General features: G+C 41.3%; 1 protein-coding gene across 2 annotated transcripts in view; it reads left to right on the forward strand.

Annotated features, from left to right (window-relative positions):
* Golm1 (golgi membrane protein 1) overlaps nucleotides 1-24783 on the forward strand; it is a 68826-nt gene that overhangs the window by 19972 nt on the left and 24071 nt on the right. For both annotated transcript variants that reach the window (XM_046425929.2, XM_046425930.2), the window contains exons 4-5: nucleotides 21283-21337; nucleotides 23625-23727. In XM_046425929.2, the coding sequence (XP_046281885.1) occupies nucleotides 21283-21337; nucleotides 23625-23727 (158 nt within the window). The remainder of the gene's footprint in view (nucleotides 1-21282; nucleotides 21338-23624; nucleotides 23728-24783) is intronic.

Below are 24783 nucleotides of genomic sequence, written 5' to 3' on the forward strand. Positions count from 1 at the left end.
AAAAAAAGAAGAAGCCTGATTTAGGTTCATTTATATGGTGCTGTGTTCCTTGAAGGAGCAGCACAGGGTGAAACTGGGTCTCAGTGGTTTCTTTGTGTGAGAAATAGAAAGTTTGTTGGTCCATTTTCATAATATAGTATTTGGCTTTCATTGGATCCAATTGTGACTATTTTAATTATAGTCCTTCCATTTGTACACCCCAATTTTGAAATTAGCTAATCACTTAGATTGTAAGCCCAAGCGCTTCTTATCAGAGCAAGGGGCAGTACTTTGTTAGGGATAAAAGCAGGCGGATTGTCTGCCCATGTGTGCTTGCTTGTGGGATTCCCTCCCGGGACACAGCCTTCTGCAGAAGAACTGTGACCCACTGCCAAGCACGTATTTGATTTCTTGTGGCACCTTGGTATTTCTAACGTTTGATACTTTACCCATTTCCTCTATAAGGTTTAGAGGTAAAGGTTCAGATTAGGGATGCTGAACATGTGAAGTCTTTGCAGATATTCTCCACAGTCTGAGAAACTTGTTTCATATAAAGAATACGCAGCCTACAGTGGTGGTTGAATTGGGATGAGGAAGATGAGATCACCCTCTGTTTGGATATTTGTGCTTCCCTAAAAGTCTGCAGCTTGCTAGTATTTCCACCACTGTCTCCACACAATCGGAATTGAACCCAGGGCTTCAAACATACGAGGCAGGTGCTGTACCGTTGAGCTATATCCCGTCCCTTTTCCAAAAAATGTTGAGAATGAGTCTCCTTAAGTTGTCAAGGTTTGCCTCAAATTTACAGTCCTCATAAGGAGCCTAAGCTTCTCAGGTCACTGCACCACAGACCTGCACCACTGTGTCTGACAACTTGCTGGTGTTTTGGTGCAGAATTATTGATTCAGCTTATCAAATTGGCACCTGCTCATGCCCCATCTTGCAGTTTGAATGTATTTGTTATGGAAAATACTTTAAAACAATCAACCCTAGCCCAGCTGTGCATTATAATCACCAATTGCAAGCTCATACCAAAAAATACCTCAGATCATAGTGTAGATGCCAGAGCTCAAAGAATATATAATTTTAAAGATTGTGCACACACACACACACATTCATGCATACCTAATTTTTTCCCCCTAAGCTCCTAGATTGCTGTGATGCAGCTACCTGTCCAAAGATGGGTGATTGAGATCAAGTGTTTACAGTACTACATTTTTACATTTTAAAAATAAAATTACATTATTAATTTTTTCAACCATTCCTCAGTGAAATGATTTAAAAAGCAAAGGCCATTATCATTAAGAGATATAATTCATTTAAATATGATTTGTTAAAGCTGTTAAAGAGTAATTTGAGGTAATACTTGTTTTCCTAAGTTATTTCTTTCATCTTTATTGAAATCCTTGAATAGTCATAGAGGCTGTGCCATATTGGAAATGCCCCCACTCCAGGTTGCTTCCTTGCTCAGAATTGGAAAATAGATGGGTCTCAAGATTCTCAGTACTGAGACCAGCTGGCTTAAATACCCTTCAGATGTCTCCTGGAGCCAGGCATGCTGATTTACGCCTGTAATCCCAGCCACTCTGGAGACTGAGGCAGGAAGATTTCGAGTTCAGGGCCAGCTTGGGCAACTAAATGAGACCCTGTCTCAAAATAAATTATTTTAAAAAGGTTTAAGAATGTAGTTCAGAGTTAGACGGGTCCAGGATTCAATTTCCTGTACACCAAAGCGGGGCGGGGGGGGTGGGGGGAGGAATGTACCTCAGGATGGTTGGTGGGCAAGACATCATAGGTCTCAACAGCTAAGTGATGCTGATGTAGAACAGTTTTCTTATGAAATAGATGGACATGCAGGGAGGTAGAAGAATAATAAGCTCACACCTGAATGTCCCTCACCCAGATAGTATTTACAAACAAAACAATAAGAAACCAAGGTCCTCCATCTTCCCTTCTCAGTCTCTTTCCTCCTTTGCCTCTTGTATGTATAATCGTTGTTGTGAATTGTAATGATTTTCCTTTTAATTTAGATTTCTGAACTTTTACTATATTTGTTCAAAACCGATAGATTTTTTTAAAGTCTACATTTTTAACATTTTCAGTTCCTCTGTTTTTCTTCAAGTTGCTTTTTGTAGTCAGCTTGTTTTTGAGGGTTTTATTGATTTTACAGATTCTGTTCAGTATTCTAACTGCTGTACTCCATTTTTGTAGAAATATACCACAGTTTACTCCCTGCTGATGAGGGCTTCCTTGTTTCTGCTTTTTCCTTCTTTGAGAGAAAGTTGATTACAGCGTGCGTGCATGGTCTACAATACTCCCTAGGCACTGGGAACTTTTCGAAACTCACAGTGTTTTCCTAGCTATAGTTTGGGCCCCATCAGTGAGCCCATGCATTGTAATGTAGTGAGTTATATCCACACTTAAACCATGAAAAATGTGCTAGGCTTCATGGCACAAGCCTGTAATCCTAGCTACTAAGGAGACTGAGGCTGGAGAATTGCAAACTTAAGGGCACCCTTGGTGTGAGACCTTGTCTCAAAATAGAAAGTTAAAAAAGGGTGGGAATGTAGCTCAGTGGTAGAATGCCACTGGGTTCAATCCTCAGTACCGCAGAGGGAAAATTAAAAATATCAAATTAAAATATTAAAGTGTTTTATATATACATATATATAAAATTTTGTGAAACCATTGTTTTAGTTTCTGTAAAACAAATAGATTATGTATAAATGTTTGTACTTATGTGTAAATGTTTGTACTGAGTCACAAGAAAATTTGTCATTGTGGGTCAAGGTGAAAGGAATTTAGAAGATAAACAAGGATAAACCTAAAAGTTGACTTACATCCTGAGTTCTACCAGTTTTATTAGCTTTTGCCATATTGCTCCCCAAAGAGATCCTGCTGTTATCTTTTGCTTTGCAAACCTTTCTTACCTGCACATCAGTCAGTCCTCAGTTTCTGTGGGTAATATTACATTCTTCTTTTCTGATTAGTTCCCTTCATTTAAAGAGTGAAATCATATGCCTGATTATTTAGCTTGTCTCCTGGGTGTGAGACTGGCACTTAGTAGAATTTCAGAGGTTTGGTGACTGAATGGGAATTTCAGTAGATGGGTACGCAACATGTGCCTCGGGCCTACGTCCCAAGCAGTTCACCTTCTATTTTGGAGGAGACGAGATTCTTTAAATATTTAGCAAATAATTAATTTTTAACAACAAGAGTTACATGAATGAAGAAATTGATGTTATCTCAAGCAGATGTAGTCTTTTTCCTAAAAGAGTCCTGGAGATTAAAATGGAGTTTAGATAAGTTTGTGGAAGCTGGATGTTGAGTGATGTATAAAGCAAAGAATTAGAGATGGAAAGGTGGTGAATCCCACCTGACTGATGGGAATTTTGTTGAATGATACGGATGTGCAGTGGCAGGTGACATTGACAGCCTTGTCTAGTTCCTCTCTTCCCCAAAGGGGGAGAAACCTGGCACAGAGAAAAATCCATCCATTGGCCAGAGTGTTGACCAGTTAATAGATCTTGATAATTTGAACCAGATCCCACAGACTTTTTGATCTTTTAAAAATACTGGTTTAGTATCCCTCAATCCAAAATACTTGAGACCAGTATTTCAGATTTCCTGTTTTTTTTTTTTTAATTTTTGCAATATTTGCATAGACTTTTAGTGATTGAGTATCCTTAATCTGAAAGTGTGAAAAAATGTTCCAAAATTTGAAACTTTTTGAGCATTACAACATTTTGAGGTGGACACAGTGGTGCGTGTCTGTAGTCCCAGCTACTTAGGAAGCTAAGGCAGGAGTATCTCAGGAATTCTGAGGCCAGTTTGGGCAATTTAGTGAGATTCCACCTCAAAAAACCTTTGTTTTTTGGATTTTGGGATTAGGGCTCTCCAATTCTAGATAACTTCATTCAGACTTCAGATAAACCTTGGAGATTAAGGTGCCATTTTTATTTTGTCCCAGCAATAGATATATAACTTAATGGAAGCTCTTGTATAGTTACTTCTTGTGTTGTATGTAAGGAGGTATAGATTTGTTTTGCAACAGATAATTTTTTTATATTAAGTAATTTCCAAAGAAGTCATCTTTTCCTTTATTAACAAGATATTGTTTTTATAGACAATTTTGAAAGTACAAGAGAAAAAAACATCTATAATAACATCATTTATAGATAAATCAATGAGAGTCCTCCACTCCCTTAAAAATACAGATAATTTCTAAAATTTTATAACTTATTGATTATATTTAAGCATTTACAAATATAAGTATGACATCAAATGTAGAATAGGGTTTCTTTGGTGGGGGAGTTGGTACTAGGGATTGAATCTAGGAGTGCTTAATCACTGAGCCATAGCTTTTTTTTTTTTTTTTTGAGACAGGGTCTCACTAAGTTGCTTAGGACCTCACTTAGTTGCTGAGGCTGGCTTTGAACTTACGATCCTCCTGCCCCAGCCTCCTGAGTTGCTGGGATTATATGCATGTGCCACCATACACGGCTAGATTAGGGTTCTTTAGATGAATGTCTTTGAATACTTACAAACTTTGCAAATTATTATTTAAAAAAAAAAACAGTTCAGAAACTCTTGGTGGCCTATGCATTATTATCTTAGTTAAGACAATTATTTCATGGGTACAAAATCAGAAATATAATTCCAGAAAAGGTGATTCTTTATAAATGTTTACAGAATGTTTTTTTTGTTTGGTTTTGTTTTGTTTTTTTGTAGATGGCTTTGTTATTTCATTGGCATCAGTGACTGTTTTGAATACAAAGATCTACATTTAGTTCAGGTGAACAGACATAAGCATGTATGCATTTTGGCTGTCTGTTGCTGCATATCAGGTTACTTTGAAACAGTGGGATAAAACTATGACTGAGAGTGTTTAGTTTGTTCATACATCTGCAGTTTTGGAGGGCTCGGTGGGAGTAATTTGTGTCTACTTTCCACTCTGTCACCTGGGATGCCTTAAAGGTTTGGGTAACAACCACCTGAGAAAACTCTCACTCCTCTGTGCACCTGTCACCTGAGAGCTTCCTGGGACTGGGACCTCAGCACTTGTGCATGTGGCTTCTCCACAAATCTGCTTGGCTTCCTTAAACAGACTGGGAGAGAGGGGGACAAGCCAGGGGAGGGGCAAGCTGCACGCTGTTTTCTATTTATTTCCTAGGGCACCCTAACAAATTACCATAAACCAGTCTCTTAAAACATTCACTCTTTCACTGTTCTGGTTGCTAGAAGCCTAAAAGCAAGGTGTTGACAGAGTCATGCTCCCTTGTAGACTGTCAGGGAGAATCCTCCTTCACCCTTCTGGCTTTTGGCCATCTTTGTCATTGCTTGGCTTAGAGAAGCATCACTCCAGTTTCTTCCTCCACCTTCACATGGCTTTCTTCCCTTAGCGTGTGTGTGTCCTCACCCCTTTTCTTCTCTTTTAAGAACACCAGGCATAAGGGGTTGACACACACCTAATGACATCATCTTAATTACATCTACATTATGTCTATATAGACCCAACTTCTAAAAAATGTTATTCATAGATTCCTGGTGGACATGAATTTCGGGGGTGCAGTACTCATCCCACAGTATCTTTTTTATTGATTTGGAAATCAGCAGGGTCACTTCTGCTGCATTCATTTGAAAGTCACCAAGGCTGACCCAACTTTCAAGGGAGGGAATCAGACTCCACCTTTGGCAGCAGTGTCAAAGGACTCATGGTCACTGTTTTATACTACCAGTGAAATACTTTTTTTTTTTTTTTTAACAGATGTGTATGTGTGTATATATGAAACAGAAGAAGCAGGGCCTTTGGTTTTAGTTTTTGGCAAAAGTCAGTGAATAGTCATTTGTAAAATTCTATATTCTCTCCTAAGGATGGCACAGGATAGTTTTATGCTGCTATCAGAAAGCTCATTAATAATTCTGGGTCTGGAGACTTACCAAGATCTTAGGTACCCTCAAATAACCACACAGCAGCCATAGAGGTAACAGGTTACTAACTATCTGAAACACTTGGAGGAAGGGACTGGGAGATGCTGTCAGGGGAAGTTCAGGCCTTCCTGCTATTGTCTTTGTTTTTGCTTGCTAAAAGGAATCAGAAATAGCTTCATTTTGGTGTTTGTGCCATTCTACTAAGCTGGTTCTTTGCAGCTGTATATCCTTTTCGACATTTATACTTTCCATTTATTTGTTAAATATGTAAATGAGCACTGCAGGAAAGGCAAAGAAAATTGTTGGAATTATAATTCCTTTGTGATGGAAATAGAGTTTCTATATCATTCCTGAAGGGAAGTAGCTGACTGAAAAGACTAAAAAAAGGAAGATTGCTGGGTGGAAGAATGGAAGAAACCTTGTGGTGGCATGTGTACTGTTTCTTGTCCAGAACGAGAAAAGCTTAAAGATAGAAGCAGGTTTACTTCAGTTGTAGAGGGTATGCTTAGCATATGTGAGGCCCTGGGTTTGAACTCCAGCAGCAAAAAAATAAGTAGGCAGTAGAGAAGGTGGAGGGCAGACTGGCCCAGTCTCATTCCCACTTTGTCCCATGAGCTGTGGCCTGCGCCTGCATTGAGATGATTCAGCAAGCTCCAGCTTTCTCCTCTCACACAGTAACGGGTGCAGGGAGCCTCTAAGAACCATCATCTGAGGTGTGTGGCATGAAATGTCACACATTTAGAGTGTTTTCTTGTTGCAGGCAACTGGAAAGGAGCCAGGTTCTTGGGCATTGTTTGGATCTGGGATGGGGGTAGCTTCTCTCAGTGCAGTCCATGTATTTGTATGACTAGCTTTCTCTGAAAGATCCTGACTCTGGGAGAAGAAAGTGACTGACGTTAAGAAGCCCTGTCACCGGTCCTGTTAAAGGGATGGGGCCTTCTGGGAAGCTGAAATAGTTCAAAGAACACACCTTCAAACCCTGATTCTTGAGATCAAGTCAGAAAGATTTCAGACATGTCACTTACAGTAATAGGTATGAGTTTATTGAAGGGATAAGAAAAAAGAAAGGGGATACTCTTAAGGGAGTGAGTGTGTCCTCTCAGAGAAGAGAAGGACAATGTGTCTCTCTTGCATTCCAGTTTTATTGGAGATCCCAGAGAAATTTTCAGAGAGTCCTGCTCATGTCCACCTCTAGACTTTTAACAGACAGCATGATGACATCAGACTTTCATGTCCCCACTGCCATGACAATTCTAGGTCACCTTGGCTCATTGCTGACTAATTCTAATTGGATTCTTAACAATAAATTCTAAAAGATATTATGATTCGGAGAAGTATTCTTACCTTCAGGATCTGGTCACAGAAGTCTCCCCATTCAGGGTAACTTGGATTTCACTTATCAACATTATTTTGAGCGTATATTTCTCCTGCAACTTACGGGTAGTTTGCTCATGAATGTGACATATCCTGTCCACTTAACTCAGGCAAAGCTGCAGGTCGGTTGCTTCTTGGAAAAGAAAGAATGTGGGGGTTAACACAGTCTGCCCATTTTATAGAATTATTCCCTTAACTTTGTGTTCCACCACTTGCATCTTGTCCCTTATCAGTCCTACTTCTTGAGTTCTGGAGTGCTTTCACACACATGTACACATTGAACTTCTCATGTGGTTTCTTGGGGAGATAGTCATTCTTATCCACTGAAACATAGGAGAAGCTGAGCCCAGAAGAAATCGCAGAACACTGCTAGCATTGGCTAGAGTGGCTGGGTCTGTGTTGCTGGGGGGTCTTTTCATGAAACTTGGCTCCATCACATTGAGTTCTTTACAGCCAAACACAATTTTCAGATAGTTCCAGTTAATTCTCCTTGGACTATTCTGTGCAACTGAGAACATGGTGCTTTTCTTCTGAGGGGAACCCTCCATATTGTGCAGATAAAAGTGATTCCTGTGATTTTTGCCACCTTTACCCCTGGAATTGATGAATGAATGAATTCACGGTTCTATAACAGCTTTTTTTGGTTTTGTTTTTATTCCCACTGGTTTTCATTTCCAGTTATATCCATCCATTCAGTATATATTCTGCCAGGCTCTGGCTCTTGCCCAGTGATAGACAGGACTTCATTATCTGTGCATTTCCCATTGGGTACTGGAGAAAGGTGAGTAAATGGGTTGTTGGGGGTTAGCATGGACAAAGTCCACCCAGCTGCTTTAAGCAGGAAGAAATTAATACAGGGATGGAGGTGCCTGAAGTCTCATGAGAGGGGCCCGGAGTAACAGTCACAGGAGCATGGCTTCTGGAGCACCTTCAGGACCAGCCCTGAGAATGAGGCCCAGCAGGCTGCCTTAGGGCCACCCAATCCTGCTGAGTTAGGTACTTTCCACCCAAACTGTTCAGCACTCTTTTATCCAGAGGATATATCTTATTAGAATCTCATACAGGAAAGGTGCCTGGAGCAGTCACCATAGCTGATCTACTGCATCCTCCAACAGGCATTGTGAGGTGTCTGAGGGCAATATTGGTGGGTGGGGGAGTCATTCTCTAAGTCTAACTTTGCAAGCTAGCTGAGCATGTCCCTCCAAGCAGCCCAGGAAGGAAGAATGCACAGAGGGCTGGAAGGGGGTGTGGCGTGGTGGGGGCTGCTGATGACTGCTGGGCAGTGTGTGTTGTTAGAGTGTAGAGAGGAACCCTAGGGCTCTTTCCCAAAGTATCTTTCCTTTAAGCCACTAAGAAGTTCGAATTTGAATTGAGAGGTTACCCCCCCCCCCCACCTTTCGGAAGCTCTTGAAATAGCCAAAAAGTGATGTTGCATTGAATCTAGGTGGGAGTAGAATGATTCTACGAAGTGAGATTTGCGAGGCAGCTATGAGAAGGAATCCGCAAGCCTCAGTGACAGATGGGATGGGGAGCAGTGAGGGAGAAGGAAAGCAAGGCAGCGAGATCCACTGGAATTATGTTGCCTTGAAAAAAGGGGTTTGTCTCAGAGGACTTTCAGTCTTACCAGACTGTAAATTCCCCAGGTTGTGGATTACATTTAACCTTCAAAGACAGCTTTGTAATTAAACTCAAGTAATTTACCTCCCACATTTAACAACAAAAGAAAAGTTCGTAGGAAAAACAGCAAAACACATGACGTTTACATAGATGGCCTTTACTCCATATCGTCCCTCTGGGTGTTCTTCATCCCTTCCTCCTCCATAGTCTTCATCTCCCAGCCTCAGGGGAAGGGGGCTGGGGTCTGGTGGAACGAAGTGGACCTCAGGAGAAAACTCAGGGAAGCCTCCTGGATTCAAGACCTGACTTGATTTTTAAATGCACCCTGGCTGAACCTACGTGGAAGTCATTGTCTTGTTAGGTTGCCCGTGGTGGTTAATGGGTGAACACACAAGGCATGTATTTCATGTGCGTGCTCTTATTCTGTGTGGGGTGGTGTCTTAGTCCATTTTCTGTGGCTCTAACAAAAATACCTGAGAATGTATAATTTATAAAGAACAGGGTTTATTTAGCTCACATCTGGAGGTTGGGAAGTGTAAGGATGTGGTGCCCACATTTGATAAGGGCCTTCTTGCTGCATCATAACATGGTGGAGGTTGTTACATAGTGAGCCAGAGCAAGCATGTTAGTATGGTCTCTCTTATTATAAAGCCATTAATGCTGTCGTGGGAGCCCCACTCTCATGACTTCCTCTGGCTCTAAATACCTTCCAAAGGCCCCATCTCTACATACCATTAACCTATGATTTGGGAATTAAGTTTCCAGCACATGGACTTTTGGGGGACATATCCAATTCATAGCAGATGGAAACAAACCCTGCACATGTTCTTACTCTTGGATTGACCTCATACTCAAAAGAAAGAGCATTTCCATTTCTCATTGCTATGGAAGATATAAGGGACAACTGGAGTTTTGCTGTTGCGGTTGACTTTTGTCTTGTTCTCTTTTCACACAGAATTGGTTGAGTGAGTTGGAATTGTCTTTTTTTACCTTCCATACTTCCTTTTTTGTTTTGTTTTTGAAGTGCTGGGGATTGAATTCAAGGCCTTGTAAGCATGCACACTACCCCAGCCCTTTTCTGTACTTCTGAACCCAACATTGCAAGACAAGCATTTGATGGAAACACAAAGAAAATACCTGTATGACCTAGCTTTATTTTCTCTTTGGCTTTGACAAGTAGAGCTCTGAGATTATTTGTGTTTTAAAAGAATGAGTGGGACCTATTACAGCCATGGCCCTGTAACCTAAACTCTTGGTTCAGTTTTAGTTTTCACTTTATTCTGTCAAATGTCTTTGTATACCTGTTTACAGAAAAGTGTTGTGTCCTTTTAAGCCACTAAGAAGTTTGAATTTTAATTGAGAGGTGCCCCCCCGCCCCGCGCCTTTATGAAACTCTTGAAATAGCCAAAAAGTGATGTTGCGTTGAATCTAGGTGGGAGTAGAATGATTCTACGAAGTGAGATTTGAGAGGCAGTTGGGAGGATTCCTGTTCAGACAAGCCTGTAGAAGAGGCTCAGCCTGGGGCTTCTCCACTGGTCTTCATCCTCCAAGTGAAGTGCCCTGAGGTTGGAGATCTGCAGTACCAGCCTTGTCAGTGGGCATTTTCTGACTGGTTAAAGAACAGCTGGGGAACATTCAGATGACTGGTTCTATCTGCTGTCAGGGAACAGTTTTCTTCCTCTGAATACAGGAATGACGGTTTTTTAAGTGTTCCTCTCCTCTGGATCCAGTGCTGGTACGCTCCTCTGACTGGGCACCTCTTCTTGGCTCTCCTGTTCTTATGCAGTGTTTGTATCAGGAAGAGGTGAGGGGTGGATATAGATGGTGCCAAGAAAGGGACAGAGGAGTGTGTGCTGCTTTGGGACCGAGCCTGAATTTTCTGGACACCGGGCAGTTGGGAGTCAGTCAGGAACATCCCAGGTCAGGGACCAGAGGACAAAGCCCTCATTCCACCTTCAGGTCACCTGCTGGAGAAGTATCAAGGTTTAGGGGAGGTTCCTCATGTCTGTCCTGCTTGGAGCCTCTTAGAGTTCTCGTGACCCAATTTGTGTGTGGGTTAGAGGCACATAGGTAGGCTGAGACTCTGGTCTCAAAATCAAGGGCAGACTCCCCAGTTGCCTCCTCTTCTCCTCTGTCTTTCCTCTTCCCGCCTTCCTCCCTATCTCTCTTAAGTACCTGCAAGGTACACTGTCATGAGGACTCTAAAGATGGGTGTGAACCAGTTTCAGTCCTTGGTCCCCTCCCCATTGACCTGTGTTGATCCCTATGATAGGAACTGTGTCTTCTCTCGTGGACCTTGCTGTGCAGACCTGGGCACTGGGTGATCCCAGGGTGGGTCTGGGAATGTCCTGGGCCCTCCCAGAGAGTTGTGGGTGGTGCTTTCTCACTCAGCTTAGCCTTGAGGTTGGCATGGTAGGAGAATATTGCTCTCCTCTGGGTAACAACACAGGGATATTTTGGCAGGAACTATTTGGGGTGTGTAGAGCAGCCATGCCTGTGACTACTGCGTGTTTTCCTGGACAGGCGTGTGTTTTTTAAAGCTTCGTGTAGAGTTACACTTCATCCCCTGCCCAACCTTCCACTAAAGCTCCATGGCTTGTGCACACTCTCCTGCGGCTGTAGATCCAGACCCACATTGTATGCCCCTCAGTCTCTTTAGCTCCTTTCTGAGCAGAATATTACTGCTTGCTGTGATGTCTGTCATTGTCTCCTGAAGGCTCATCTCCTGCTTGTCCTCACATGCGTGTTGACACTCAGTTATCCACATTCACATGCTATTGCTTGAACTTGTCCCCTCACACTTCTGTTTTATTGTCTTTTCTTGTAAAATATATAAAGAATACAAATTTTCATTTTAACTTTTTTTTCTTTGCCGTGCTGGGTGTGGAATCCAGGGCTTCCCATAACAGTAGGCAAGCACTCTACTACTGAACAAGGTACACTGTCCTGAGCCACCGTTTCAACTTTTTTTTTTTCTGTTATTAGGGATCGAATCCAGGGACACTCTACAACTGAGCCCCCTCCCCAGCCCTTTTTATTTTCTATTTTGAAACAGGGTCTCAGAGTTACTAAGGCTAGCTTCAAACTTGCCATCCTCCTGCCTCAGCCTCCAGGTAGTTGGATTATAAGTGTGTGTCACTGCACCTCACCTCATTCTAAGTATTTTTAAATGTAAAGCTCAGTGGCAGTTCAGAATGTTCACTATCACCACTACCCATCTCCAGAACTTTCTGTTCTTCCCAGAATGAAACTCCATACTCATTAAACAGTACCTCCCCTAATCTCCCTCCTCAGCCCCTGGCAGCCACCATTCTGTTTCCGGTCTGTGGTTTGGCCTCCTTTGGGTACACCATGTAAGTGGAAGTGTGCAGCATCTGTCCTTCTGTGTTGGGCTTATTTCACTTGGCATAATGTTTTCATCACACTCACATTCTCACATTGGTTCATTTTCACACGTGGACATTCTGTGTGTATCTGTCTCTGTCTCTCATGTGTTCTTATCATTCACTGTGCCTTAAATAACCCAAGTTGCAAATTTTAGCACTTTGCAGTATCTTGGGGGATATTCACAATATTTCTTTAACTCCCAAGAGTATGTTCTTGGTGCTTAAAATGTAGGCCCAGTTTTTCTTTCCCTGAACACCCCCTCTGTGGGTTTGCACTGTGAGCCGCTGTCTGCTGCTACCCAGCTTTGTGGGATTATCAGCTGTTCCCTGCACCACCCTTTCTCTCCATCCCTCACTGTGGACTTTATATTGTGGGCCCTCTTTGGCTGTCTCTCACCAAATGCTGAACCTGGAGGCCAGGGGTATGGATTGTCACCCTTATGCTTCAGTTCCTTGCACACATGGGCTTCTTGTGCATCTGTGCAGGTCTGCTGAGTTCCATGAGTCCTCTCATGGGTCATCTGCTAGGGTACAGCTATGCTTTTCCGGTGGCCTTGCCTCCCCTATACCATGGCCATTGGGGTAAAATGTCCATGTCCTTCATGTCAGGGTTCTCAAATCTTGGTACACAAGGAACCATGTGCAACCATGTGCAGAAGGGCAGAATCCATACCTGTTTACAGAAAAGTGTTGTGTCCTTTTAAGCCACCAAGAAGTTTGAATTTTAATTGAGAGGTGCCCCGCCCCCGCCCCGCACCTTTATGAAAAGGAGAGTGGTGCTCAGCTCCTTGGTGTTTAGAATGATGAATGCTCAGAGCTAAAGGAATGCTGTGGTCATGCAGGCCAGAGGTTTTCAGTCTGTGGAGCACGATGGAAAGGCTACAGGGCAGGCAGACCTGGGCTGGGTCCACTGTCATCCTTTTATATGGACAGGACCATGGAGAATTTCCTTTACAAAAAAGAACCACCAAGTGGGGAAAAGGGTGAGCCTTTCCTGCTCATCATAAAAGGCCATGGCCGGTATCCCTGTAATAGAAGACATTGTAACAAGTAAAAAAAAGCACTGAGTTTATTGGATCATAGTTTCACATGACACGGGAGGCTTCAAAAGTGCCTGTCCACTTTTATGCTTTGGTTTTGGATGAAGCAGGGCCTGTGTGTGGAATTGTGGTTGGGCAAAAGGGTATGATCTACCAGAAATAGACAGAGTGGGGACCCAGAAAGGCCTGCCTCTTTGCTCTTCTTGTCTTCTGTTGCAGCACTCCTTTCTTCTGGGTATGGGACAGGACTGGGGTGAGTCTGAGGTAGGTTGGAGAATTTCTTTATGGCCACCTTTTATCAGAAAGATAGGGAAGGTTGGAGTAATAATTTTGGGTTCTGTGGATGGCTTTGGGGAAAATGGATTCTCATTTTTATGACCTGCCCTGAAGAAGAGGAATCCTGATCCATTTTTGCTTCTGGGAGAATCAGGTGAAAAGGCAAGAGAGCAGGAAGAGGTCAGATCTACTTCTGAGGCCTTCACTTTGGGGTATTATTTGTATATTTTTCTTTCTACCTTTTCTTTCTTCCCTCCTTCCCTTCCTCTCCCCCTTCCTTCCTTCTCTCCTTCCTTTTCCTTTTATTTTGACTCTCTCCCTCCCTCCCTTTTTCTTTCTCTCTCTTCTTCCCTCTCTCCCTCCCCCTCTTTCTCTCTCTCTTTCTCTCTTTCTTCTTTCTTTTTTTCAAGTTGAACCCAGGGACTCACATGTGCTGGGTCAGTGCTCTACCACTAACCTACAACCGTAGCCCAAGATCTTACTTCTGAAAGTTCTCAAATTTACCCCAGATTTGTTTCAGAAAATAAAAGTTTATTTTTAATTCACCTTTCTTTTTCTCTAAAAACAGGCTTAAAGTTAAGATTTTAAAAATTTCATACTTATCAGGTTTAAATGTAATCAACATGACAGGGATGTATGTGTGTGCCCTTGTGTGTAGAGCAGTTGTGAAAATTTTTAAACATGAAGAGGCGGATGGAATGACCTACCCAACCCTGCGTGTTCAGCATCAGGCCTCAGTAATAACAATTCCCACTGTTTGAACCAGAAGGATTTCTGTTCATACAGTAATGTGCTGCTGTTCCAGTCAGTGAGAGACTGCACCTACAATGGTGGTTCTATAAGATCATGACGGGGCTGAAAATTTCTTGTCAGCTTAGAGACATGGTGGCACATCTTATTATTCATGTTTGTGGGGAGGCTAGTGTAAGAATGCCAACTGTGCCACCATCATACAAAGATATGGCACGTACCTTTGCTAATCAGTGACCGTGCTATTGGTTTACGTATTTATTATACTTTTAAACATTTTCTTAATGTATTGCTTCTATTTATAAAATAAGTTTATTGTAAACACTGTGCCTAGGACATCAGCAACCCCATATATCTTGGGTTTATAAATGTGTCTCAGTTGTGTCAAGAGCCTCTTCAAAGCCGGACGAGGTGAGGTAGAGCATGCCTGTAATCCCAGGAACTCAGAAGGATGAGCCAGGAGTATCACAGGTTCTAGGTCAGAAGGGCTGGGAGTATGGCTCAGTGATACAGTGTTTGCCTACTATGTGTGAGGGCACCTTGGGTTCAATCCCCAGCACCTCCAACAACAACAAAACAAAAGAAAGAAAGGGTCCCTATCCAGGGGTTGACCTGGACCATGTAGGTGTGTGAGCACCCTCTAGAATGCTTGTGCAGTGGTAAATTACTTAGGGTGCATCTTTCAGGATGTATTCCCTTCATTAGTGACACATGACTGTGTCTCCAAAAGGTGGAAGTTTCTCTGTCTCATAGTACCATTATCATACCAAACACACAATAATTCCTTAATATAAAATACTTGGTGTCATTTTCTATATTTGTGTATACTTAATCACAAAAGTTCATTATGTCAGCTCTAGGGTTTTGTGGCCTGGACTGGCGATTTCACTGCCATTGTTTAATGGGAACATGCATTCAGTTATCCCTTTCGTTCAGAAGGATGGCAATCATGAAATATTTGAGAGTCAGTGCTTGCTTTGTTGGTATGAGCCACTGGGCCTCCCTCTGTGGCTTTCCCCCCAACATTCTTTTTCCCCAGGTACTGTTGTGTCCCTACCAACAGGTGGCTATTGAGCACTTAAAATGTTCCAGTTGAGATGTAAAATATGCTAGCTCAAACTTGAATTATGAAAAATGTGAACTTTCACTAATAATTTTTATGTAGATTACATCTTGAAATGGTAATTTGGGTGTATTAGGATGGATAATATTAATGTTGCCTACTTATTTTTTTTAATTGGAATAAAATTCAGATTTGCTATTTTTAACCATTTAAAAATATATTATGTAATTTAGTTGGTTTTGATATATTCAGTGTTGTGCAACCATCACCACTATCTTGTTGTAGAACATTTTCATCATTCCCAAAAGAAACATGTACCCCAGTAAGCCAGGCACAATGATGCATGACTGTAATCCCTGTGGCTCGGGAGGCTGAGATAGGAGAATCACAAGTTCAAGGCTAGCCTTAGCAACTTTTTGAGGTCTTAATGTTACTGTCTAGGGGTGCTGGGTTGGTTGTCTCTGTTCAGCATAGACTTGAAGAACAGGACAAAAAGATAGCAAGCAAGAAGTAGGTTTATTACCAAGGCCACAAAGATAAACTTCTCTGAAGAGAAGTGGCTCCAGAGCTGGGAATCTGGTGGGGGAGTTTGGGCTTGTTCTTCTTATCATCTCTGGAATTTCCTCCTTTCCTTATCTCTTCCCCTATCCATGTTCTCCTCACTATTATTGATTTGTCCACATGTCTATTTTAATTTCCTATTGGATCCTCTGTTTAGGAGCATGAGCATCTGTCTGATTGGGTTCCCTGCTTGAGTCCACGAGGGCTTTGGTCAAGAAGGAAATTGACCTCATTAGAAGATCCTCTCTGTGATCCTTTGTTCTGGCCCTGTTCCCGACCTCCTCACTCACCATCTTGCCCTGACTGTCTAAGCCCTTGTATATCTCCTTCACCTAGCAACTTAATGAGAACCTGTTTCAAAATAAAAAAATAAAGAAAGGGGATGTGACTCAGTGGTCAAGTGCTCCTGAGTTCACTCCCCAGCACCAGGGGGAAAAAAAAGAAGAAGAAGAAGAAGAAAAGAAAAAATATATATACTCAGTAAGCTCTCAGTCCCCATTCTCTCTCCCCCAGCTCCTGGCAACCACTAATGTACTTCCTGTCTCTCTGGATTTGCCTGTTTTGGATAGATATCCATAAAACTGTACAATAAGTGGCATTTAGTGTCTGACTTCTTTCACTTTGCTAATGTTTCCAAGGTAATTCCTTTCTGTGTCTGAATAATATGCCATTGTATATGTTTTTCATTATGTATGTAATATACTTCTATATATTTACAGTTTACCCATTCATCTGTTGATGGACATTTGAGTTGTTTCTGCTTTTTGGAGATAGCAATTTTGCTGTGAGCATTTGTGGATGGGTTTTGTGTGGAGAAACATTTTCATTCCTCATGGGTAAACACCTAGGAATGGGATTGTTGGGTCTCATGATAACTCCATGTTTATTTTGGAGGAATTAACAAACTTTAAAGTAGACAGTATTTTGTATTCTCATCATCTGTCTATGAGGGTTCCTGTTTATTTCAGTTTTTTCACATTCTTGTTAATACTTGCAAGTTTTGTTTTTTAAAAATGTGTAGCCCGTACAGTTGGCATAAGTGGTATCTTTCATGTACTTTTCAGCTGTTTATGTCTTCTCTGGAGAAATATCTGTTCAAATTGTTTGCCCCAGCCTGCTAGACTACTAGAGGGTATTGTGTGTGGGGGGGGGGATGGGGTACTGGGAATTGATTGCATCTTGTCTTTGTACTAGGCAAGTACTCCACAACTGAGCTATACCCCTGGTCCAGACAATAGAAAATTTAAATTTCCATTTGTGACTGACATTTTATTTCTATATGCTCTAAGAGATTTTGATACTGGTAAAAAGAAGACTCTAATGAATGCTTCAGTCTTAACCTTCATTTTTATGTAATTCACATGTCACTAAAATTAACTTGCTTTTTAAGGTTAGTCTCTCTCAGGCTGTAATAAGAATTTCATTACAAAGAAATTATGCAGGCATCTGATTGCCCTGGGTTGGCAAGGGTTAGCTAGGATGGGGTCTTAATATTAAGATGGACCCTACCTTGAAAGTATGTTGATTATTTTATTGAGCCAAACAGTAGCAAAACTTAACTCTTCCTTATGTGATCATCATCATGCTTCCAGGTGAGCTTTTTGAAAGTTAGACATCCCCTCCATTGGACATTGAATCCAGGGGTGCTTTACCACTGAACTACATCCCTAGCCCTTTTTTAAATTTTGAGATAGGGTCTCACTAAGTTGCTGAGGATCCAGCTAAATTGCTCAGGCTGGCCTGAACTTGTGAACCTACTGCCTCAGCCTGAGTAGCTGGGATTACAGGTGTGTGCCACTGTGCTGGCAAAAGTTAATGTTTTAAAAATAAGCCATTTACATCTTGTTGAGCTTTCAAAATGTGATAATGTAGATTTGTTGCTTTGAAATTTTACTATGAAACATTGGGCTTATTTTTCTAGGACTCGAATGCAGAAATAGTTTGGTCAAATATATTTGTTTCCCAGATTAGAATGATTATACTAAATCTGTTTGTGGATTATACATCCTGATGTCTTCCAGTTCAGTTTCCAGTCATTTCAGGTGTCACTACCTGCCTCCTTGTATATGTCTTTGTGTCCTCAGGGAACAGTTCACAACACTCCCAAACTGCACCAAAATGTGAAGAACAGCCTGATCAGAGTAGAGCGTAGTAAGTCATTTAAGAATACTGTTGAATGTAGGTGTTTTTTTCTTCTATATATGTAGAACCCCCAAAGAAGATAGGAAGCATTTTCATATTTTCCTCAAAAAATGGTTCAACAAGATTTTATATAAATCTAAAACTGTGTATAAAAGATCTTTATGCATTTTATGATCCCTTTTTCCTTAAACGGAGGCTGTATTTTGTTCTTGCATAAGTAAGTAGGTGGGGGAAGGTAAAATATTTTTTTGTAAAAGTAAAGTCACATGGAAGTAGAAATATCTCTATTTCAAATTGCAGCAGTTACTAAACCCTCAAATAATTGCAAATTCAGTCTAATACAGGCTTTCTTGAGTAGAGGCTAAGGTGAACAGGTGGAAAAGAAACAAGTAAAATTGCCATGATTTTTATAGAAATGATTTATTCAGAAGAAACAAATTTGGAGATAATCAGCATATAATCACTTAAATCTTTTTTTTTTCTGTTTTGTTTTAGCACTACTATTCAGAGGCAAGGTGGTAATTTAAGTGTATGAGTCAGTAATGTGAAATTAATTTACATTTTTGTACAGCGACTCTCTAGATTTGAATTTGCACCAGTGACACTTTAACCCACTAAACACTAATTCTTCCTCTCCTGAGGCCCTGGGAAACCAACTATTATGTTGTTTTTATGATTTTTGACTACAAGTGAAAACTATGTAATATTTTTCTTTGGTGACTGGCTTATTATTTTACTTATCCCAATATCTTTTGAGGTTCATCTATGTTGTAGCATGTGTCAGAAGTTCCTTATTATTTAAAGGCAGCATAATATTCTGTTGTGAGTGTTGTTTATCTATTCATCCATGAATGGCCATTTAAGTTGCTTTTATGTATAACTGTAATGAATGTGGGAATGCAGCTGTCTCTTGGGGGATCTGCTTTGAATTTTTTTGTATATATACCTTTAGGTGGGATTAGAGGATCCTAGGGTAATCTTTTGTCTTTTCAATTGAACATTTGCAAGCTTTTTCCAAGAATAGGAGTTTCCAGGTGTGTAAATTGGATTCCCACTGAGGGTCTCTCATCCCTTCCTGTTTTCTACCCTCTCCCAGGTAGAATAAATACTCGTCTGCAAAACTCTCCCTGATGAATTTTATTATTGGTTATCAGGACTTCCCTTCTGTTGCCCAGAAAATGTCCCATGTCTTGCGATATCTCAAAATAAACACCAGATTTGTTTGGCAAGGTTGCATCTCTGGGTGCATATCCCTATATTCCTAAACATCTGGAGTAAAACTGTGGTTTCCAATAACCTCACCTCTGTCTAGGCCTAAGAAAGCATGGAGGCTGCACAGAAAGGTCCAGAGCAAACAGGAGGAGGGGCTGGCAAGTTTGTCCTCTTCCACTAGTAATCAGGATGGGGCACAAATGTATCCCCATGTTTTGGCACCATGTTGATGAGTTTGGCAAACTGGTTGATGACATGGTAAGATGTGTGCTTGTCTAGTCAAGCACACATAAGTACTATGTGTGTTCACAAAGTGACCCTTGTTGTTTGATGAACTCTGATATTTCATATTCTGTTCTCCTGTTTTCAAGTTTTTGCTTGATTTTTAGCATGGGGTGCTATGATATTCAAGGTTCTCCAAAGAGACTGTACAAATACATTCGAAAAAAGGATTTATTAGGAGAATTGGCTCATCTGATTATGCAGGCTGAGAAGTCCCTTGACAGTCGCAGGAGACCCTGGAATGTTGGTAGTGTGGCTCAGTCCCAAGTCTGAAGACCCATAACCAGGGAGATCAGTGGTATAATTCTCGTCCAAGGCTAAAGGTCCAAGAACCCAGGAGCTTCTGGAGTAGGTTCTGGAGTCCCAAGACCAGAGAGCCTGGAGTTTTAATGTCCCAGCTGTGTCTCACGAGGAATGTCTACTACAGAAGAGAGAGAAGTCCTTTTCACTACTTGTTTTCTTCTCTTTGGGCCCCAGGGGATTGGATGGTGCTCACTCACTTTGAGGGCAGATATTGTCCACTGTTACTGACTCTCATGCCAATGTCCCCTGGAAACACTCTCACAGACACACCCATAAGTCATGCTCTACCACTTCTCTAGGCATTCCTTAATCCAGTCAAGTCGATGCCTAAAATTAAGTGCCACAGGTTCCGTCCATTAAATTGCTGCCCTAGCAATTTGGCAGGTAGTGTAAAGAGCTTGCTCTCTGGAGCATACCTGCTGGGGCTGGACTTTACTTCTCCACAGGCATCTGACCTTGAGCCACTTAAGCAAGATGTGCCTTAGTTTTCTGTGCCCTGAAATGAGATCATACACTGCCCACCTCATACAGCTATTAGGAAGAGTGAGTACTAGGGGCAGTGGTAATCCCAGCAGCTGGGGAGGCTAAAGCAGGAGGATTGCAAGTTCGAGGCTAACCTCAGCAACTTATTGAGGCCCTGTCTCAAAATAAAAATTAAAAAGCACTGGAATTATAGCTCAGTGGTAAAGCAACCTCAGGTCCATTTTCCAGTACAAAAAAAGTAAGTGAGCAAATAGGTAAATATGTGTTACTTAGAAGAGCAGCTGGCATAAAGTGATTCTTCCTGAATACTGGCCAGTTGTTAAACTAGTAACTCAGCACTAGTATTTCTTTTCCTTTCTATTTATTATTATCATGTTGGATTCCAGGTTGCTTCTTCCCTGCTTTGTTGACTTCCCCCACTTATTGAAACATTCTATCCCCCCAGGGAGAGAGTGGCCTCCTAGTGAACACCATTGGATCCCCTGTTCTTCCTTCTCTTAGCCAGCCCCTGGGATTCAGACTTTGATTTGTGAACAATGAATTGACTTCCCTAGTTTCTCCCAGAGGACTTGTGGTATGGGCTGCGGGAGAAGCTATGCCAGCCTGCGAAGTGGTGTTCTGTTCTGGAGTTGGAATGGAGCTAAGGATCCGAGTAGTCTTTCCTCCATTCCAGGTTGGTGGTCGGAAAGCAAATCTCTAAACAGGCAGGTTCCTTTTCAGCTGCAGACATGGGGTAATGCAGCCAGAGCCGAAGGAACAGTTCCCCCGACAGCTGCTTTTGGCTGGGAAGGGGCTGCTCTTTCCTCCTTTTCCAGCAGGTATGTCTTATGAAGCCTAAGTTGTTAGGTCGTGGTGCTTCATTTTGTGCTTGTTTTCCTTGCAGGCTGTTTTAGTGAATAATATCACCACAGGTGAGAGGCTCATCAGAGACCTGCAAGGTAAGCTCCACTCCCCTCCTGTGCCAGCATGGGCTCCTAAAAACTCACCTTTCCTCAGGGTGTCAGGTGGCTCTCCTAATGAGAACCTCATGGTGGGTTGTGGTATGAATAATTGAGCAGTCTTTATTCTTTTTGCCTATCTATATTTCCTTAACAGGTTTTTCCTTTTTAAAATATTACTGAATGTATTACAAACTACTGAACAGAAGAATTCAGACTCTGATTTATAAATATGTTAAATATTGGGCTGGGAAATAGTCAGTGATAGAGCACTTGCTTAGCATGAGCAAGGCCCTGGTTTGTATCCCTAGAAAAGAAATGATTCAGGTCAAGCATCCCTAATATGAAAACGTGGACACCAAAAAATTCCCCCAAATCTGAAGCTTTTTGAGTGCCATTATGGTGCTACAAATAGAAAATTCCACACCTGACCTCAAGCAATGGGTCACAAAGTGCACAAAATTATTAAATATGTTCTATAAAATTACCCTCAGACAATGCATATAAACAGAGTTGTACATGAACCATACATGATTTCATGTTTAGACTTAGGTCTCATCCCCAAGATATTTCACAGTATATTTGGAAATATTCCAAAATCTGAAAAAAAAAATCTGAAACCCAAAACATTGCTTGTTCTAACCATTTCTGATAAGGAATCCTCAACCTGTATATGTGAGATGTGTATGATGTGTGTGTGTGTGTGTGCGCGTGCGTGTGCATGCGCGTGCATGTGTATGTATACAGATATACACACACATATATATATAAATATCACACACACATATATACATGTGTTATATACATATACATATGTATATGGTTGGTTTTACATACATGGGATATATATATACACGTATACACACAATGCATATATATACTTATTCTATTCATGTATATGTATATGCATGACTTATTTAATAAGATTACCCTGAATTTAGATTGCCTTCATGAAGTTTATAAAAATACAGGCTTATACCACTGTGCCCAGAGGCCAGTGGTGTAAGCCTGTATTCTCAGTGACTTGGGAACCTGAGGTAGGAGGATCCCAGTTTGAGGCCAGCCTGGGCAACTTAGCAAGATCTTGTTTCAAAATAAAAAAGGGCTGGAGATGTAACTTCATGATAAAGCACCCTTGGATTCAATCCTTAGTACCATGAAAAAAGAAGAAAAAAAATGTCCACCCCAATTTAATTCACTTTTTTGCTGCTGGTTTATTTAGCAGCTCAGGATTAGTTCATTGTCCTGCATATGGTTCAGTTATAAGAATCTCTTCCTTTAAGTTAGGTTTAATGAAACAATTTTTATATAATAAAGTTTATTCTTTGTATAGTTTCATACAGTTAATAAGTGCTTAGTCTCACAGACCACTGCTGCTGACAGCACATAGCACCAGTCTGTCTGGGCTGACCCCTTTGGCCTCCCAACCCAACCTCCTTCCAAAACCCCTCTATCATCTGTTCCAGATCAGGCTGTTCTGTAAGTATATACTTTTGAGATTGGTCCATGTTGTGGGTATCAGTAGTTCCTGGAATCCTTCAGTTTTATTTAATTTTATTTACCCACAGAACATTCGGTGGCTCCTTTGTAACTGTTTTTCCTTTCACCCTGACTGGGCCGTCTGTTGGCTACTGCTCTTCTCTACAGAGTTTTTCTGAGCCAAGTGATCAGATCAGACAGAGCTCTTTCTGAGCCGAGTGATCGGATCAGTGGGATGGGGCCAATGAATTTCCTCAAAGAAAGCTGCTATTTCTCTGGTTAGAGGGTTGGGTGGTTAAATAACCACAGGACCTTGGAGAATAGCTTGGCTGTGAATATGTGACAAGAGAAGGATATTGGCGAGTAGCCAGGGGCAGGGTGTCCAGGGGTAGCTGCTTATCACAACAAACATGGAGACCAGTGTTTTACAAATTGAAGGATACTCTTCCAGGGGTGTGGGACAGTGGTGTGTGTGACCTTTTGGAAAACTCTGGACTTCTGCAGTCTTAAGAAAAAAACAGGCAAATAGAGGCTACCAACACATTTTAAGAATTGGAGGTAAAAAAGGAAATTTAACAGACATTTGAAAAAGAACCAAGATGCAAGTTCCTGTGGGACTGATGATCTTCTGAGGCTGTCTATGACTGGGTGTGGTGACCTCAGGGGAAGGGCTGTTCTCCAGCTTTCTCTGTCCCTCCTTATGCCCTTTGTGTTACTGCCCTTGTGTTCTGACATGTGTGGTTGCTTTGTGTTTTGGCTGAGCAGCATGACAGCCATGCCAGTGATCTGTGTTCTCCTTTTGGCTTAGACCAATTAAAGGCCCTGCAGAGGAATTATGGCAAGCTGCAGCAGGATGTGCTCCAATTTCAGAGGAACCAGACCAACCTAGAGCGGAAGTTCTCCTATGACCTGTAAGTATTTTAGGATCAAGTATCCACTCCCTGGAAGGCCACACCTAGGGTTTTAAGGCAAAGGACAGTCCAGCATGCTCATTCTTCCTGTTATGGAGTTTTTATGTTCTAGGGCTCTATGAAAAAGGCAGAGTCCCTTTTGGGCTTCATGTTCTTTAAAAATTATCGTGCGTTTTATTTTTTAAGTGTTAGCAGTGCTTCAGAAGCTATGGAGTAAGCACTGGGTAGAGTGGTGCATGCCTGTATTCCCAGCAACTCATGAAGCTGAGGCAGGAGAATTGGCAAGTTAAAGGCCAGCCTCTGCAATTTAGTGAGACCTCATCTCAAAATGAAAAACATAAAGGACTGAGAATGTAGCTCTAGAGTGTTTCTGGGTTCAATTTCCCATATTCCCCCTCCCCCCAAAACCCAAACCATGGGGTTTCAGCCAGCAAGGATTCATAAAATAAAATAAATAAGAAAGGTGGATTTATACGCACACAAGAGACATAGCAATTCTCAGCAGGAAATGAATTGCTTAAAACCATAAACCATAAAACAATGTAACCTAAGGTTCTGTAAAGTGCAGGTGTACTGGTTAAGAAACTACTTTAAAAAATGTATTTCAAGAGTTCTCAGATGTGAGCTAAATCAAACTCATAAACTTAAGATATTCCAGCACAATACCATTGTGGATGCATTGTTTTCTTGAGGCTTTTCAGTGTTTTTCCAAATTTTTGCAGCAAGAATGGAGTACTTACATGATGAAGGTAATAAACTTAAAAAGTGGGCTAAACCCATTGGGAAGAGTAAAAACCAATTTACAAGGTAGAGAATAAAATTGTTATTCATTTTCCAACTTTTTTTTCCTCATAAAAGCAATATAACAGAAGTATAGGAATTCAAAGAGAACCTAACTTCTTATGACTGCTCTCTCCCCTTTGACTGACTTCTCAGAAGTCCATGCCCAAGTCAGATGATTTAAAAAAAAAAATAATAATGATAGCCATAAAATTTTAACATTTGTACTTGTTTGCATATATGAAATTTTAACATTTGTACTTGTTTTTTTAAGAG

This window comes from Marmota monax, unplaced genomic scaffold (genome assembly GCF_021218885.2).
Source record: "Marmota monax isolate L192 unplaced genomic scaffold, Marmota_monax_Labrador192_F-V1.1 WCK01_AAM20220418_F8-fsc00265, whole genome shotgun sequence".
In the NCBI taxonomy this organism is placed as follows: domain Eukaryota; kingdom Metazoa; phylum Chordata; class Mammalia; order Rodentia; family Sciuridae; genus Marmota; species Marmota monax.